At 46.8% G+C, this 17,993-nt stretch overlaps 1 protein-coding gene and 1 pseudogene across 4 annotated transcripts; both read left to right on the top strand.

Annotated features, from left to right (window-relative positions):
* Positions 1-542: 542 nt before the first annotated feature.
* LOC109877517 (leucine-rich repeat-containing protein 20) lies at positions 543-13,527 on the top strand. 4 transcript variants are annotated; one of them, XM_031813147.1, is made up of 5 exons: positions 543-619; positions 1,708-1,800; positions 3,306-3,455; positions 9,767-9,934; positions 12,037-13,527. In XM_031813147.1, the coding sequence occupies exons 2-5, from the start codon at positions 1,731-1,733 to the stop codon at positions 12,174-12,176; spliced, it is 528 nt and encodes a 175-aa protein (XP_031669007.1). In that variant the 5' UTR covers positions 543-619; positions 1,708-1,730; the 3' UTR covers positions 12,177-13,527. The 4 variants fall into 4 exon arrangements, with proteins under 4 accessions (XP_031669007.1, XP_031669005.1, XP_031669006.1 ...); XM_031813145.1 differs by lacking the exon at positions 543-619 and adding an exon at positions 856-1,173; XM_031813146.1 differs by lacking the exon at positions 543-619 and adding an exon at positions 1,170-1,374.
* Positions 13,528-15,286: 1,759 nt separating this feature from the next.
* The window catches only part of LOC109876689 (inorganic pyrophosphatase-like), an 8,442-nt pseudogene continuing 5,735 nt past the window's right edge, over positions 15,287-17,993 (top strand).

Here is a 17,993-nt window from a genome sequence, read left to right as displayed (position 1 = left end):
TTCATTCATTCTAATTCTATGGGTTCTGGAATTCTCTGAGTTGGGCAATGCACCATGCTGAATTGTTGACATATTTACCTGAAACGACCACACTATTATTAGACTGACAAGTGGGGCACCAACAACAACAAAAAACGAATTCCTGACACAAAATAAACAATATAGGTGGATGGAATTTCAGTTTTTAGAATGATCAAAATCTCTAAAAATAAATTCTCTCGAAATCACCAAAAAATACACAACAATAAATGTCCCAAACGTTCAGGAATATAAATACATGTTCCTCACTATAAATAGCCTACTTCTCAAGAACTATATCAGATATTAAGTACAAGGTAATAACTCATGTGTACCTGGTGAGAACGTGCAACAAGGACAATTGGGGGGAAAAAGTACATTCACTAACGGCATCTTCTGGCCTCATTCACCTGGCATCCTATTCACCATGATTGATTTAATGTTGAATGAATAGAGAGTACGTTTCAATACGTGCCCATTGTCTTCACGTCCATTGACAAAGCAAAAAATAGTTGACCAATCAGGGTTTTTCCAGAATAGTGGCTGCGGCAGGACAACTCTGTCATTACACAGCGGGCTAAGTCCTAACCAGGATCCTAAGGTAGGTCAAACTCTGAACTTCCATTTTTATACTGTTATAACTCAACTATCAGTTGATCTAGTCGTATATGTGCTATTAGTGCTGAGACACTACACTGTGATGACACAACTTGATACAACCTAACACCCGTTACAGACAGATATTTATACAGATCAATCCTGCGTAAGACATGGGCAGAATTTAAATCTGTAGTCCTTCGCAGTTATCTCTCTGAAACTTCCTTGTGCGCCTATGACTCTCGTCAACACGGTAGCTTGTACTGTAGAAGCAATATAACTATTGATGGCAACAAGAGGCTAAAATAGTGTCTTTAAACTCAAATTGCGCACAAAAACAAACCATTTTGAAGTATTGGACTGATTTTAACAATAATGTCAGAACAGGTCATCTGAAAAGTACATCGATCGACTTTAGCCCAGTGTATCCTCTCTGGTTAAAAATAGTCTCTCGCCAAATTTGACGGTGGTTATTTGAAAATGAATGGATTTGATTGGACGGAGCCTTGAACTGACTTGCTAACATTTTCAGCTGTCAACCACAGTTAAAGTTTAAGGGTAGGTTGATCCACCTTCCGTCATACAGTATATGCTGATTCTATTGTACAAATCTATTATACAGATCTCCACCCGGACGTCGTTTGTGGAATTATGAGTAGGCTACATTAGAAAACTAGCAATTTAGCTATTACTACGAATTAAGCTCGCTTTAATAGCTAACTAACTGTTGTAGCTCGCCTATAACTTGACGGGGGACAGGTGATCAAGTTATTCATGTGATTTTGTGTGAACTTTGTGAAGAGGACAATGCTGCAGCAATGGCTAACATTGAACAAGATGCATTGTAACATTCTAATGTATTGTACAATAGAGAATCCTTGACACAAAATTGCAACTAGCAATATTGTATGCATGACCTGGTAACATGCTAAAAATAGCTAATTACCAAAATTGCATGAAAAAACAACAACCATGATAATTAACCTGATGAATTAATACTATTTTAATATGCCAAAGAAAATTGACTTGAAAATGTCTGGTTAAAATGTATATCTGAAGTATTACACCGACCTCTCCCCATCTCTACCCCAGGTGAGATTCGTAGACCTAGTATAATGGCAGAGGCTGTGGCCAATGTTGCCCGGAGGGTCAATGCAACCGTGGAGGAAGAGAAAGATACTCTGGGTAAGTTCATTAAATCCTTTAATTTAATTGATGTCTTCCTTATTATTCTACAATGTAGAAAATAGTTTTAAAAAATACACCTACTCATTCAAGGGTTTTTCTTTATTTGTACTATTTTCTACATAGTAGAATAATAGTGAAGACATCAAAACTATGAAATAACACATATGGAATCATGTAGTAACCAAAGAAGTGTTAAACAAATTCAAAATATATTTTAGATTTTAGTCTCTTCGAAGTAGCCACCCTTTGCCTTGATGACAGCTTTGCACACTCTTGGCGTTCTCTCAACCATCTTCACAAGGAATGCTTGTTTAACACTTTTTTTGGTTACTACATGATTCCATATGTGTTATTTCATAGTTTTGATGTCTTCACTATTATTCTACAATGTAGAACATAGTACAAAAAATCAAGAAAAACTCTTGAATGAGTAGGTGTGTCCAAACTTTTGACTGGTACGCTATATTATCATTTTTTGTCAAATTTTCATTGCCGGTCATAAAAGACTGTAAAAACAACAGTAAATCAGCTCCAAGTGATTTTAACCGAAGAAATCTGTTCCCAATTATTCCAACGCATAGTAGAAAGATACGTGATCGTAAACAAATGTAAACAAGGTTTGAAAGGATGATGTTTTAGTCAAACATTATATCTGTTTAGGCTTCTTGCGGTCAATTTGCAGTCTACAAATTATTTGTAATCATGTTCCGGCCCCCCGCCCCGACCATCCACTCCAGGAGAAATCATCCTGCAGTTGAATGTAGTTCATGATCCCTGATCTACAAGTATATCCAGGTTGTTGAGTCTTACTACTTTCGGCCAGCAGATGGCAGTAATGTGTTACCTAAAGCTCTCTCCTTCCAAGGATGATATTATGTTGTCCTCTCAGCCTGACTAGTTCTTGTGAACTTAATTGCATATTTGACATAAGAACCAGAGGGTTGCAGTGATGTTAGATTTGAGCAAGGTGTTTTTATTTATTTTTTAACCATTATTTAACTATTTTTCTGTTCTTATAAGAATTTGTTCTTAACATTATTTAAGAACAAATTCTTATATTCAATGACGGCCTAGGAACAGTGGGGTTAATTGCCTGTTCAGGGGCAGAGCGACAGATTTGTACCTTGTCAGCTCGGGGATTTGAACTTGCAACCTTCCGGTTACTAGCCTAATGCTCTAACCACTAGGCTACCTTGCCGCGCCCTGACCTGAGTATTCTTTGTTTTCTTTATATATTTTGGTTAGGTCAGGGTGTGACGAGGGTGGTATGTGTGTTTTTGTCTCATCTAGGGTTTTTGTATTGTCTAGGGGTTTTGTAGGTTTATGGGGTTGTTTACGTTCTAGGGTTTTATATGTCTATGGTTGCCTAGATTGGTTCTCAAACACTACTTTTGAACAGAGCCCTATGGGCCATGGTCAAAAGTAGTGCACTAAATAGGGAATAGGGTGCCATTTGAGATGTAACCATGGCCATTCCTAATTGTTATCCTTTATTTCTTTAGATCTGTCAAACTGCAAACTGATCAGTTTCCCAGATGGCGTATTCAGGGTCCTCAACAGCGTTGCAGAGAAGATACACATCGTCACGTTGGCTGACAATGAGATGAAGGGAGTTACTAGCAAATTTTTCAAAATCTTCGCTCAATTGAGAGGTAGCTATGCATACATACTCTCCCACCCCCTAACTTAACATGTTTTAGTGGAGGGGCCTTTTATAAAACACTATCACAAGTTATCAGATTGATAGCTTTAAATCCTTTATCTTTAAGGTAGCACACATCTTTGTATAGCAGCCTAACAGTAGCCTGGGGCCAGTATAGCAGCCTAACAGTAGCCTGGGGCCAGTATAGCAGCCTAACAGTAGCCTGGGGCCAGTATAGCAGCCTAAGCCTGGGGCCAGTATAGCAGCCTAACAGTAGCCTGGGGCCAGTATAGCAGCCTAACAGTAGCCTGGGGCCAGTATAGCAGCCTAACAGTAGCCTGGGGCCAGTATAGCAGCCTAACAGTAGCCTGGGGCCAGTATAGCAGCCTAACAGTAGCCTGGGGCCAGTATAGCAGCCTAACAGTAGCCTGGGGCCAGTATAGCAGCCTAACAGTAGCCTGGGGCCAGTATAGCAGCCTAACAGTAGCCTGGGGCCAGTATAGCAGCCTAACAGTAGCCTGGGGCCAGTATAGCAGCCTAACAGTAGCCTGGGGCCAGTATAGCAGCCTAACAGTAGCCTGGGGCCAGTATAGCAGCCTAACAGTAGCCTGGGGCCAGTATAGCAGCCTAACAGTAGCCTGGGGCCAGTATAGCAGCCTAACAGTAGCCTGGGGCCAGTATAGCAGCCTAACAGTAGCCTGGGGCCAGTATAGCAGCCTAACAGTAGCCTGGGGCCAGTATAGCAGCCTAACAGTAGCCTGGGGCCAGTATAGCAGCCTAACAGTAGCCTGGGGCCAGTATAAGCAGCCTAACAGTAGCCTGGGGCCAGTATAGCAGCCTAACAGTAGCCTGGGGCCAGTATAGCAGCCTAACAGTAGCCTGGGGCCAGTATAGCAGCCTAACAGTAGCCTGGGGCCAGTATAGCAGCCTAACAGTAGCCTGGGGCCAGTATAGCAGCCTAACAGTAGCCTGGGGCCAGTATAGCAGCCTAACAGTAGCCTGGGGCCAGTATAGCAGCCTAACAGTAGCCTGGGGCCAGTATAGCAGCCTAACAGTAGCCTGGGGCCAGTATAGCAGCCTAACAGTAGCCTGGGGCCAGTATAGCAGCCTAACAGTAGCCTGGGGCCAGTATAGCAGCCTAACAGTAGCCTGGGGCCAGTATAGCAGCCTAACAGTAGCCTGGGGCCAGTATAGCAGCCTAACAGTAGCCTGGGGCCAGTATAGCAGCCTAACAGTAGCCTGGGGCCAGTATAGCAGCCTAACAGTAGCCTGGGGCCAGTATAGCAGCCTAACAGTAGCCTGGGGCCAGTATAGCAGCCTAACAGTAGCCTGGGGCCAGTATAGCAGCCTAACAGTAGCCTGGGGCCAGTATAGCAGCCTAACAGTAGCCTGGGGCCAGTATAGCAGCCTAACAGTAGCCTGGGGCCAGTATAGCAGCCTAACAGTAGCCTGGGGCCAGTATAGCAGCCTAACAGTAGCCTGGGGCCAGTATAGCAGCCTAACAGTAGCCTGGGGCCAGTATAGCAGCCTAACAGTAGCCTGGGGCCAGTATAGCAGCCTAACAGTAGCCTGGGGCCAGTATAGCAGCCTAACAGTAGCCTGGGGCCAGTATAGCAGCCTAACAGTAGCCTGGGGCCAGTATAGCAGCCTAACAGTAGCCTGGGGCCAGTATAGCAGCCTAACAGTAGCCTGGGGCCAGTATAGCAGCCTAACAGTAGCCTGGGGCCAGTATAGCAGCCTAACAGTAGCCTGGGGCCAGTATAGCAGCCTAACAGTAGCCTGGGGCCAGTATAGCAGCCTAACAGTAGCCTGGGGGCCAGTATAGCAGCCTAACAGTAGCCTGGGGCCAGTATAGCAGCCTAACAGTAGCCTGGGGCCAGTATAGCAGCCTAACAGTAGCCTGGGGCCAGTATAGCAGCCTAACAGTAGCCTGGGGCCAGTATAGCAGCCTAACAGTAGCCTGGGGCCAGTATAGCAGCCTAACAGTAGCCTGGGGCCAGTATAGCAGCCTAACAGTAGCCTGGGGCCAGTATAGCAGCCTAACAGTAGCCTGGGGCCAGTATAGCAGCCTAACAGTAGCCTGGGGCCAGTATAGCAGCCTAACAGTAGCCTGGGGCCAGTATAGCAGCCTAACAGTAGCCTGGGGCCAGTATAGCAGCCTAACAGTAGCCTGGGGCCAGTATAGCAGCCTAACAGTAGCCTGGGGCCAGTATAGCAGCCTAACAGTAGCCTGGGGCCAGTATAGCAGCCTAACAGTAGCCTGGGGCCAGTATAGCAGCCTAACAGTAGCCTGGGGCCAGTATAGCAGCCTAACAGTAGCCTGGGGCCAGTATAGCAGCCTAACAGTAGCCTGGGGCCAGTATAGCAGCCTAACAGTAGCCTGGGGCCAGTATAGCAGCCTAACAGTAGCCTGGGGCCAGTATAGCAGCCTAACAGTAGCCTGGGGCCAGTATAGCAGCCTAACAGTAGCCTGGGGCCAGTATAGCAGCCTAACAGTAGCCTGGGGCCAGTATAGCAGCCTAACAGTAGCCTGGGGCCAGTATAGCAGCCTAACAGTAGCCTGGGGCCAGTATAGCAGCCTAACAGTAGCCTGGGCCAGTATAGCAGCCTAACAGTAGCCTGGGGCCAGTATAGCAGCCTAACAGTAGCCTGGGGCCAGTATAGCAGCCTAACAGTAGCCTGGGGCCAGTATAGCAGCCTAACAGTAGCCTGGGGCCAGTATAGCAGCCTAACAGTAGCCTGGGGCCAGTATAGCAGCCTAACAGTAGCCTGGGGCCAGTATAGCAGCCTAACAGTAGCCTGGGGCCAGTATAGCAGCCTAACAGTAGCCTGGGGCCAGTATAGCAGCCTAACAGTAGCCTGGGGCCAGTATAGCAGCCTAACAGTAGCCTGGGGCCAGTATAGCAGCCTAACAGTAGCCTGGGGCCAGTATAGCAGCCTAACAGTAGCCTGGGGCCAGTATAGCAGCCTAACAGTAGCCTGGGGCCAGTATAGCAGCCTAACAGTAGCCTGGGGCCAGTATAGCAGCCTAACAGTAGCCTGGGGCCAGTATAGCAGCCTAACAGTAGCCTGGGGCCAGTATAGCAGCCTAACAGTAGCCTGGGGCCAGTATAGCAGCCTAACAGTAGCCTGGGGCCAGTATAGCAGCCTAACAGTAGCCTGGGGCCAGCATAGCAGCCTAACAGTAGCCTGGGGCCAGTATAGCAGCCTAACAGTAGCCTGGGGCCAGTATAGCAGCCTAACAGTAGCCTGGGGCCAGTATAGCAGCCTAACAGTAGCCTGGGGCCAGCATAGCAGCCTAACAGTAGCCTGGGGCCAGTATAGCAGCCTAACAGTAGCCTGGGGCCAGTATAGCAGCCTAACAGTAGCCTGGGGCCAGTATAGCAGCCTAACAGTAGCCTGGGGCCAGTATAGCAGCCTAACAGTAGCCTGGGGCCAGTATAGCAGCCTAACAGTAGCCTGGGGCCAGTATAGCAGCCTAACAGTAGCCTGGGGCCAGTATAGCAGCCTAACAGTAGCCTGGGGCCAGTATAGCAGCCTAACAGTAGCCTGGGGCCAGTATAGCAGCCTAACAGTAGCCTGGGGCCAGTATAGCAGCCTAACAGTAGCCTGGGGCCAGTATAGCAGCCTAACAGTAGCCTGGGGCCAGTATAGCAGCCTAACAGTAGCCTGGGGCCAGTATAGCAGCCTAACAGTAGCCTGGGGCCAGTATAGCAGCCTAACAGTAGCCTGGGGCCAGTATAGCAGCCTAACAGTAGCCTGGGGCCAGTATAGCAGCCTAACAGTAGCCTGGGGCCAGTATAGCAGCCTAACAGTAGCCTGGGGCCAGTATAGCAGCCTAACAGTAGCCTGGGGCCAGTATAGCAGCCTAACAGTAGCCTGGGCCAGTATAGCAGCCTAACAGTAGCCTGGGGCCAGTATAGCAGCCTAACAGTAGCCTGGGGCCAGTATAGCAGCCTAACAGTAGCCTGGGGCCAGTATAGCAGCCTAACAGTAGCCTGGGGCCAGTATAGCAGCCTAACAGTAGCCTGGGGCCAGTATAGCAGCCTAACAGTAGCCTGGGGCCAGTATAGCAGCCTAACAGTAGCCTGGGGCCAGTATAGCAGCCTAACAGTAGCCTGGGGCCAGTATAGCAGCCTAACAGTAGCCTGGGGCCAGTATAGCAGCCTAACAGTAGCCTGGGGCCAGTATAGCAGCCTAACAGTAGCCTGGGGCCAGTATAGCAGCCTAACAGTAGCCTGGGGCCAGTATAGCAGCCTAACAGTAGCCTGGGGCCAGTATAGCAGCCTAACAGTAGCCTGGGGCCAGTATAGCAGCCTAACAGTAGCCTGGGGCCAGTATAGCAGCCTAACAGTAGCCTGGGGCCAGTATAGCAGCCTAACAGTAGCCTGGGGCCAGTATAGCAGCCTAACAGTAGCCTGGGGCCAGTATAGCAGCCTAACAGTAGCCTGGGGCCAGTATAGCAGCCTAACAGTAGCCTGGGGCCAGTATAGCAGCCTAACAGTAGCCTGGGGCCAGTATAGCAGCCTAACAGTAGCCTGGGGCCAGTATAGTAGCCTAACAGTAGCCTGGGGCCAGTATAGCAGCCTAACAGTAGCCTGGGGCCAGTATAGCAGCCTAACAGTAGCCTGGGGCCAGCATAGCAGCCGGACACTAGCCCGGGGCCAGTATAGCAGCCTAACAGTAGCCTGGGGCCAGTATAGCAGCCTAACAGTAGCCTGGGGCCAGCATAGCAGCCTAACAGTAGCCTGGGGCCAGCATAGCAGCCTAACAGTAGCCTGGGGCCAGCATAGCAGCCTAACAGTAGCCTGGGGCCAGCATAGCAGCCGAACACTAGCCTGGGGCCAGCATAGCAGCCTAACACTAGCCTGGGGCCAGCATAGCAGCCTAACAGTAGCCTGGGGCCAGCATAGCAGCCTAACACTAGCCTGGGGCCAGCATAGCAGCCTAACACTAGCCTGGGGCCAGCATAGCAGCCTAACACTAGCCTGGGGCCAGTATAGCAGCCTAACACCAGCCTGGGGCCAGCATAGCAGCCTAACACTAGCCTGGGGCCAGCATAGCAGCCTAACACTAGCCTGGGGCCAGCATAGCAGCCTAACACTAGCCTGGGGCCAGCATAGCAGCCTAACACTAGCCTGGGGCCAGCATAGCAGCCGAACACTAGCCTGGGGCCAGCATAGCAGCCTAACACTAGCCTGGGACCAGCATAGCAGCCTAACACTAGCCTGGGGCCAGCATAGCAGCCTAACACTAGCCTGGGGCCAGCATAGCAGCCTAACACTAGCCTGGGGCCAGCATAACAGCCGAACACTAGCCTGGGGCCAGTATAGCAGCCTAACAGTAGCCTGGGGCCAGCATAGCAGCCGAACACTAGCCTGGGGCCAGCATAGCAGCCTAACAGTAGCCTGGGGCCAGCATAGCAGCCGAACACTAGCCTGGGGCCAGTATAGCAGCCGAACACTAGCCTGGGGCCAGCATAGCAGCCTAACAGTAGCCTGGGGCCAGCATAGCAGCCTAACAGTAGCCTGGGGCCAGCATAGCAGCCTAACAGTAGCCTGGGGCCAGCATAGCAGCCGAACACTAGCCTGGGGCCAGTATAGCAGCCTAACACTAGCCTGGGGCCAGTATAGCAGCCTAACAGTAGCCTGGGGCCAGTATAGCAGCCTAACACTAGCCTGGGGCCAGCATAGCAGCCGAACACTAGCCTGGGGCCAGTATAGCAGCCTAACACTAGCCTGGGGCCAGCATAGCAGCCTAACACTAGCCTGGGGCCAGCATAGCAGCCGAACACTAGCCTGGGGCCAGTATAGCAGCCTAACACTAGCCTGGGGCCAGTATAGCAGCCTAACAGTAGCCTGGGGCCAGCATAGCAGCCTAACACTAGCCTGGGGCCAGTATAGCGACCTAACAGTAGCCTGGGGCCAGTATAGCAGCCTAACACTAGCCTGGGGCCAGCATAGCAGCCTAACAGTAGCCTGGGGCCAGTATAGCGACCTAACAGTAGCCTGGGGCCAGCATAGCAGCCTAACACTAGCCTGGGGCCATCATATCAGCCTTACATTAGCCTGGGGCCAGTATAGCAGCCTAAAACTAGCCTTGTGGCCAGTCTGTTTCTGTTCACTTGCCAGCACCTTATGGAATTGTCATTGGCTTGGCAATGACAGAATGGAGTAGACAAGAGCACAAACAGATCTGGGACCAGGTTAGCCTAATACACCCAATATTCAACAAATATTTGACTGAATGTGTTGAATCTGTGCGAGGAATATTCAGGTACGTTAGCTAGTGATTTAGCAGTATTTTCCAATATCTTTTCAGAACTGGACTTGCACGGCAATGTGATCACTAAACTGCCAGATGTAGTTGGCGAGCTGGAACATCTGACCAGTATCAACTTGGCCAACAACAAGTTGTCTGTCTTCCCCGAGAGACTGACGGAGATCCAGTCACTGGAAAGAATCAACCTGGAAGGGAATGACATCACTGGTAAGATGGAGTCACTGCTGCGTTCCCATTCTCTACCCTTCTTCCGTCTTCCGAGGATTTAAATGCATTGGATTGGTGTTAGAATTGGCTGGAGGAAGTTTATACATTTGGATTGGTGTTAGAATTGGCTGGAGGAAGTTTATACATTTGGATTGGTGTTAGAATTGGATGGAGGAAGTTAATACCATTGGATTGGTGTTAGAATTGGATGGAGGAAGTTAATACCATTAGATTGGTGTTAGAATTGGCTGGAGGAAGTTAATACCATTAGATTGGTGTTAGAATTGGCTGGAAGAAGTTAATACCATTAGATTGGTGTTAGAATTGACTGGAGGAAGTTAATACCATTAGATTGGTGTTAGAATTGGATAGAGGAAGTTAATACCATTGGATTGGTGTTAGAATTGGATGGAGGAAGTTAATACCATTAGATTGGTGTTAGAATTGGCTGGAGGAAGTTTATACATTTGGATTGGTGTTAGAATTGGATGGAGGAAGTTAATACCATTGGATTGGTGTTAGAATTGGATGGAGGAAGTTAATACCATTAGATTGGTGTTAGAATTGGCTGGAGGAAGTTAATACCATTAGATTGGTGTTAGAATTGGCTGGAAGAAGTTAATACCATTAGATTGGTGTTAGAATTGACTGGAGGAAGTTAATACCATTAGATTGGTGTTAGAATTGGATAGAGGAAGTTAATACCATTGGATTGGTGTTAGAATTGGATGGAGGAAGTTAATACCATTAGATTGGTGTTAGAATTGGCTGGAGGAAGTTAATACCATTAGATTGGTGTTAGAATTGGATAGAGGAAGTTAATACCATTAAATTGGTGTTAGAATTGACTGGAGGAAGTTAATACCATTAGATTGGTGTTAGAATTGGATAGAGGAAGTTAATACCATTAGATTGGTGTTAGAATTGGCTGGAGGAAGTTAATACCGTTGTTTTATCCGTGAGAGAAAGTGAGTAAGTGCAGAGAAGTGGGAGAAGTCCCTATTACAGGGGCTGAGTCACTGGCTTGCTGGGGCTCTCTCATGCTGTCCCTGGAGGGGGTGCGTCACCTGAGTGGGTTGATTCACTGTTGTGGTCATCCTGTCTGGGTTGGCCCCCCCCCCCCCCCTTGGGTTGTGCCGTGGCGGAGATCTTTGTGGGCTATACTCAGCCTTGTCTCAGGATGGTAAGTTGGTGGTTGAAGATATCCCTCTAGTGGTGTGGGGGCTGTGCTTTGGCAAAGTGGGTGGGGTTATATCCTTCCTGTTTGGCCCTGTCCGGGGGTGTCCTCGGATGGGGCCACAGTGTCTCCTGACCCCTCCTGTCTCAGCCTCCAGTATTTATGCTGCAGTAGTTTATGTGTCGGGGGGCTGGGGTCAGTTTGTTATATCTGGAGTACTTCTCCTGTCCTATTCGGTGTCCTGTGTGAATCTAAGTGTGCGTTCTCTAATTCTCTCCTTCTCTCTTTCTTTCTCTCTCTCGGAGGACCTGAGCCCTAGGACCATGCCCCAGGACTACCTGACATGATGACTCCTTGCTGTCCCCAGTCCACCTGGCCATGCTGCTGTTCCAGTTTCAACTGACCTGAGCCCTAGGACCATGCCCCAGGACTACCTGACATGATGACTCCTTGCTGTCCCCAGTCTACCTGGCCATGCTGCTGCTCCAGTTTCAACTTCCACCTGACTGTGCTGCTGCTCTAGTTTCAACTGTTCTGCCTTATTATTATTCGACCATGCTGGTCATTTATGAACATTGAACATCTTGACCATGTTCTGTTATAATCTCCACCCGGCACAGCCAGAAGAGGACTGGCCACCCCACATAGCCTGGTTCCTCTCTAGGTTTCTTCCTAGGTATTGGCCTTTCTAGGGAGTTTTTCCTAGCCACCGTGCTTCTCCACCTGCATTGCTTGCTGTTTGGGGTTTTAGGCTGGGTTTCTGTACAGCACTTTGAGATATCAGCTGATGTACGAAGGGCTATATAAATAAATTTGATTTGATTTGATTTGGAGAATCAGGAACCAGCCATAATGACGCCTTTAGTTCATTGGCTCTTTCTCAAATGTCTAACAAAAAAGTGTCTTCTCCTCATCTCTCCCACAGACGTCCCCATGGAAAAGTTGCAGGCCATGCCAGCTCTGAAGTGTATCAACCTGAAGTCAAATCCTTTGGACAACAACTTGTTAACTGCCATTCAACAATTTCCTCAAACATTTGAAATTCAAACTACAAAAGACAACTAAGACCTTGTCTTCTTCTAAGATGGACAGTTTATCCACACCTAGAGACAATGAGGATTGCATGCTGTGCCTTCAGACTTTTTCAATAGTACAATTAGAGATTCAGAGATTCAATTGTTTGGCCTGTATTTCATTACATTTTTTTCCCCCATCATGTTTGCTGTAATGGACCTATCAAACTTGAGGCCTCTCCAGACCAGGACATGTGAGCGACTACTATAGTTGCTGCCAGTACAGAAAGTCCATTTGAGTTGGGCACAGTTCAGAGATGACTAGATGTTGCTGTTTACACTTTTGCGGTAGCCTTTCCAGAGTGCACCAAGAGCTACACCTAGTACATAGTCCTTATTAACAATGGGCTGTTTTCATCATCAAAGGAATGGCAATTAAGTGCTGCGTCTTTTAAAAAATTATGTATCTTCAACCTATCATCATAACTGGAGAGATGCTGTCCCTCCTGGTGTAGAGGACAACTAAATCAATCCTACTTGGAGAGATGCTGTCCCTCCTTGTGTAGAGGACAACTAAATCAATCCTACTTGGAGAGATGCTGTCCCTCCTGGTGTAGAGGACAACTAAATCAATCCTACTTGGAGAGATGCTGTCCCTCCTTGTGTAGAGGACAACTAAATCAATCCTAATTGGAGAGATGCTGTCCCTCCTGGTGTAGAGGACAACTAAAATCAATCCTAATTGGAGAGATGCTGTCCCTCCTTGTGTAGAAGACAACTAAATCAATCCTAATTGGAGAGATGCTGTCCCTCCTGGTGTAGAGGACAACTACAATCAATCCTAATTGGAGAGATGCTGTCCCTCCTTGTGTAGAGGACAACTAAATCAATCCTAATTGGAGAGATGCTGTCCCTCCTTGTGTAGAGGACAACTAAATCAATCCTAATTGGAGAGATGCTGTCCCTCTTTGTGTAGAGGACAACTAAATCAATCCTAATTGGAGAGATGCTGTCCCTCCTTGTGGAGAGGACAACTAAATCAATCCTAATTGGAGAGATGCTGTCCCTCTTTGTGTAGAGGACAACTAAATCAATCCTAATTGGAGAGATGCTGTCCCTCCTTGTGGAGAGGACAACTAAAATCAATCCTAATTGGAGAGATGCTGTCCCTCCTTGTGGAGAGGACAACTAAATCAATCCTAATTGGAGAGATGCTGTCCCTCCTGGTGTAGAGGACAACTAAATCAATCCTAATTGGAGAGATGCTGTCCCTCCTTGTGTAGAGGACAACTAAATCAATCAGACTGAGTTCACTGGCGTCACCCACTTTGTAGCTTCACATGTGAATGGACTGACTTTACTCATTTAGAAAACACTGAATAAATCTTTTTATTCCAAATTTGTATTTGATCAGCTCCTTGGATTAATTTGCTTGCTAAATGTAGTCTATATAGTTTGGTTGATTGTTACACGACCCGTTGTGTGGAAATGTAAAAAAACAAATGTTTTTAATTAAAGTTGGAGAAATTCCTAAGAAGGATGATGAACCAAGGCCAAATTCAAGGTAAGGAGTTGAGACCAGATAGCCCACCAGATAGGTAGATAACTGCATAACAAATTATGTGCATGAAGACTAAGTTATTATCTGTTTTCAGAGCATGAATACCAGGTTCTGTTTTCAGAGCATGAATACCAGGTTCTGTTTTCAGAGCATGAATACCAGGTTCTGTTTTCAGAGCATGAATACCAGGTTCTGTTTTCAGAGCATGAATACCAGGTTCTGTTTTCAGAGCATGAATACCAGGTTCTGTTTTCAGAGCATGAATACCAGGTTCTGTTTTCAGAGCATGAATACCAGGTTCTGTTTTCAGAGCATGAATACCAGGTTCTGTTTTCAGAGCATGAATACCAGGTTCTGTTTTCAGAGCATGAATACCAGGTTCTGTTTTCAGAGCATGAATAAGTGTATGATATTTATTTGATTTGCATTTGCAGTCTGTAAGATTGCCCTAAAGCACCATGGGTCTCTGGTCAAAAGCAGTGCACTATTTAGGGAATAGGGTGCCATTTGGGACCTACACAGGTGGTGAAAGGTCATGCCATGGACATAAGACTTAAGCATGGTCTTAATTGGTCGAACTCTAACCACCAGTCAGCTCCATCTGTTTCAGTTGGAATGAAGAGGGACTCAAAAAGTCCTGACATTTAGGCCAGCGGACGCTGTTATATTGTATATCTACTACATTATGGAGGGAACTGGTGTCACGTTCTGGCCTTAGTTCTTTTGTTATGTCTTTGTTTTATGTTGTCTATGTTCCTTGTTCTATGTTTTGGGATTTCTGTGTTTGGCCTGGTATGGTTCTCAATCAGAGGCAGCTGTTTATCGTTGTCCCTGATTGAGAACCATATTATAATGGTCTTAATTGGACTACCCTAAATAAATAAAATTGAGACCATGGTTGTCACGTTCTGACCTTAGATATTTTATTTATGTCTTTGTTTTAGTATGGTCAGAGCGTGAGTTGGGTGGGTTGTCTATGTTCCTTGTTCTATGTTATGGGATTTCTGTGTTTAGCCTGGTATGGTTCTCAATCAGAGGCAGCTGTCAATCGTTGTCTCTGATCGAGAACCATACTTAGGTAGCCTGGTTTCACATTTGAGTTGTGTGTGATTGTTTTCTGTTTTGTGTCTACACCAGACAGGACTGTTTCGTTTCGTTCATTCTCCGTTGTTATTTTGTTTATTGTTCTTATGATAATAAATTATCAATATGGACAACTACCACGCTGCATTTTGGTCCTCCTCTCCTTCTACCAACAACGGCCGTTACAACTGGGCATCAAAACACATACCAAGCAAGGACTGTAATGTGTTGTATTTAGACTAGCCTCTGATCTAGTTGTCTTATACAGCAGTAGGGATCAGGGACTTACAAGGAAGTGGTAGGACTATACAGCAGAGAGATTAGGTTAGGCTACCAAGGACCAATTATAGCTTTCTCAAAGTCTAAATTCACCCGCGTACTGTGCTATATTTAACTGTGCAGTTATTGTAACATTGAAGGTAGTTCCTTGTTCACCAACTAACACAGAGCCTTATAGACTTGCCCCCCCCCCCACTTCTGTTGTCACACACAGACACACACACACGCACAGACACACAGATCAAGCCTGACGTCACCAACCCCATGCGTTGCCATGGCCATAAGAGGAGCACATGCCTCCTGCTCACACTCTTCTTCACACTCCAACCTACGGTCTTAACCTACTAGTTAACCTGCATGACGAGGAGATGGGCTTCCCATTGTCTACTCCTACAGGCAGTACAGGAAGTACGCCCACTAGCAGCAGTACCAAGAAGCAGACTGAACAAAATAAGGCAGTAGACATGAGCTTCACCATCGAGGAGAGGGGCAAGCCCAACACACTGGACTACAGGGTGTTCTTCAGTGAGTGACCAGCTCTTTCAATACTGTATAGTTTGGTGTATATATATATATATATATATGGAGCTAAAGACATTAGACTGTAGTTGCGTCTAGCTCGGTACGTAATGAACTAGCTTAGTGGTGGTAGCTACACAGCTTGACATGTACACACTACAGTATGTCTCTCATGCTACAGTATAGGGATCTACAGTATGGCTCTCATGCTACAGTATAGGGATCTACAGTATGGCTCTCATGCTACAGTATAGGCATCTACAGTATGTCTCTCATGCTACAGTATAGGGATCTACAGTATGGCTCTCATGCTACAGTATAGAGATCTACAGTATGTCTCTCATGCTACAGTATAGGGATCTACAGTATGTCTCTCATACTACAGTATATGCATCTACAGTATGTCTCTCATGCTACAGTATAGGAATCTACAGTATGGCTCTCATGCTACAGTATAGGCATCTACAGTATGTCTCTCATGCTACAGTATAGGCATCTACAGTATGTCTCTCATGCTACAGTATAGGGATCTACAGTATGTATCTCATGCTACAGTATAGGGATCTACAGTATGTCTCTCATGCTACAGTATAGGGATCTACAGTATGTCTCTCATGCTACAGTATAGGGATCTACAGTATGTCTCTCGTGCTACAGTATAGGGATCTACAGTATGTCTCTCATGCTACAGTATAGGCACCTACAATAGGCATCTACAGTATGTCTCTCATGCTACAGTATAGGCACCTACAGTATGTCTCTCATGCTACAGTATAGGCATCTACAGTATGTCTCTCATGCTACAGTATAGGCACCTACAATAGGCATCTACAGTATGTCTCTCATGCTACAGTATAGGCACCTACAGTATGTCTCTCATGCTACAGTAAGGGGATCTACAGTATGTCTCTCGTGCTACAGTATAGGGATCTACAGTATGTCTCTCATGCTACAGTATAGGCACCTACAATAGGCATCTACAGTATGTCTCTCATGCTACACTATAGGCATCTACAGTATGTCTCTCATGCTACGGTATAGGCACCTACAATAGGCATCTACAGTATGTCTCTCATGCTACACTATAGGCATCTACAGTATGTCTCTCGTGCTACAGTATAGGGATCTACAGTATGTCTCTCATGGTGCAGTATAGGCACCTACAATAGGCATCTACAGTATGTCTCTCATGCTACAGTATAGGCACCTACAATAGGCATCTACAGTATGTCTGTATGTGAGTTGATGAGTTCCATGTTGGCGTAAGTCCCCCACGTTATTGTTCATTAATAATCAGGTCGTTTGAAGTTACAGCAATGCATTAGTACAGTAGAATGTTTCTGATATACCGTGCATTCATCACTGTCTCTCTACACAGGAAATACTGAGGGAAAATACGTCTCTCCATTCCATGACATACCAATTTATGCAGATGAAGCTCAGGTGTGTGTGTGTGTGTGTGTGTGTGTGTGTGTGTGTGTGTGTGTGTGTGTGTGTGTGTGTGATTAATCAACAATCATTATTTAATTGTGTTTTTCAACATTAATGTGGTGATATCTGAAACATTGGTGTTAACCTCTTGGTTATTTCCTCCAACAGAACATCTTCCATGCTGTTGTTGAGGTACCCAGATGGACCAACGCAAAGATGGAGGTTTGTTTCACTACTTGTCTTGGCACCTTGAAAGAAGCTCTGCTGAGACAGAGGTGAAGTTCTCGTTCCACTCCAATTAGAATGAGCAGTATGGTTTTATGCTTATAGTTTATTCAGTATTCTAATGCAAACGCATAGTAAACAGGTACAGAGTCATCCGTCACTTAATATCTCCGTTCGTTGTTTCAGGTGAATGTTGTATTGTTTTCCTCAGATTGCCACCAAAGACCCTCTAAATCCATTGAAGCAAGACATCAAGAAGGGGAACCTTCGTTATGTGGCCAACGTGTTTCCACACAAAGGATACATCTGGAATTATGGAGCCATCCCTCAGGCAAGTTAACCAGGGGTGGACCATCTCCCTCAGGCAAGTTAACCAGGGGTGGACCATCTCCCTCAGGCAAGTTAACCAGGGGTGGACCATCTCCCTCAGGCAAGTTAACCAGGGGTGGACCATCTCCCTCAGGCAAGTTAACCAGGGGTGGACCATCTCCCTCAGGCAAGTTAACCAGGGGTGGACCATCTCCCTCAGGCAAGTTAACCAGGGGTGGACCATCTCCCTCAGGCAAGTTAACCAGGGGTGGACCATCTCCCTCAGGCAAGTTAACCAGGGGTGGACCATCTCCCTCAGGCAAGTTAACCAGGGGTGGACCATCTCCCTCAGGCAAGTTAACCAGGGGTGGACCATCTCCCTCAGGCAAGTTAACCAGGGGTGGACCATCTCCCTCAGGCAAGTTAACCAGGGGTGGACCATCTCTCCCTAGAATAGAAACA

This window comes from Oncorhynchus kisutch, unplaced genomic scaffold, assembly GCF_002021735.2.
Source record: "Oncorhynchus kisutch isolate 150728-3 unplaced genomic scaffold, Okis_V2 Okis04b-Okis11a_hom, whole genome shotgun sequence".
NCBI lineage: Eukaryota > Metazoa > Chordata > Actinopteri > Salmoniformes > Salmonidae > Oncorhynchus > Oncorhynchus kisutch.
This window is presented reverse-complemented; position numbering and strand designations above follow the sequence as displayed.

Coding starts and splice junctions, on each gene's coding strand:
- LOC109877517 (XM_031813144.1), top strand. Junction 1,801..3,305: donor GGAAGAGAAAGATACTCTGG/GTAAGTTCATTA, acceptor TTATTTCTTTAG/ATCTGTCAAACTGCAAACTG. Junction 3,456..9,766: donor AATCTTCGCTCAATTGAGAG/GTAGCTATGCAT, acceptor ATATCTTTTCAG/AACTGGACTTGCACGGCAAT.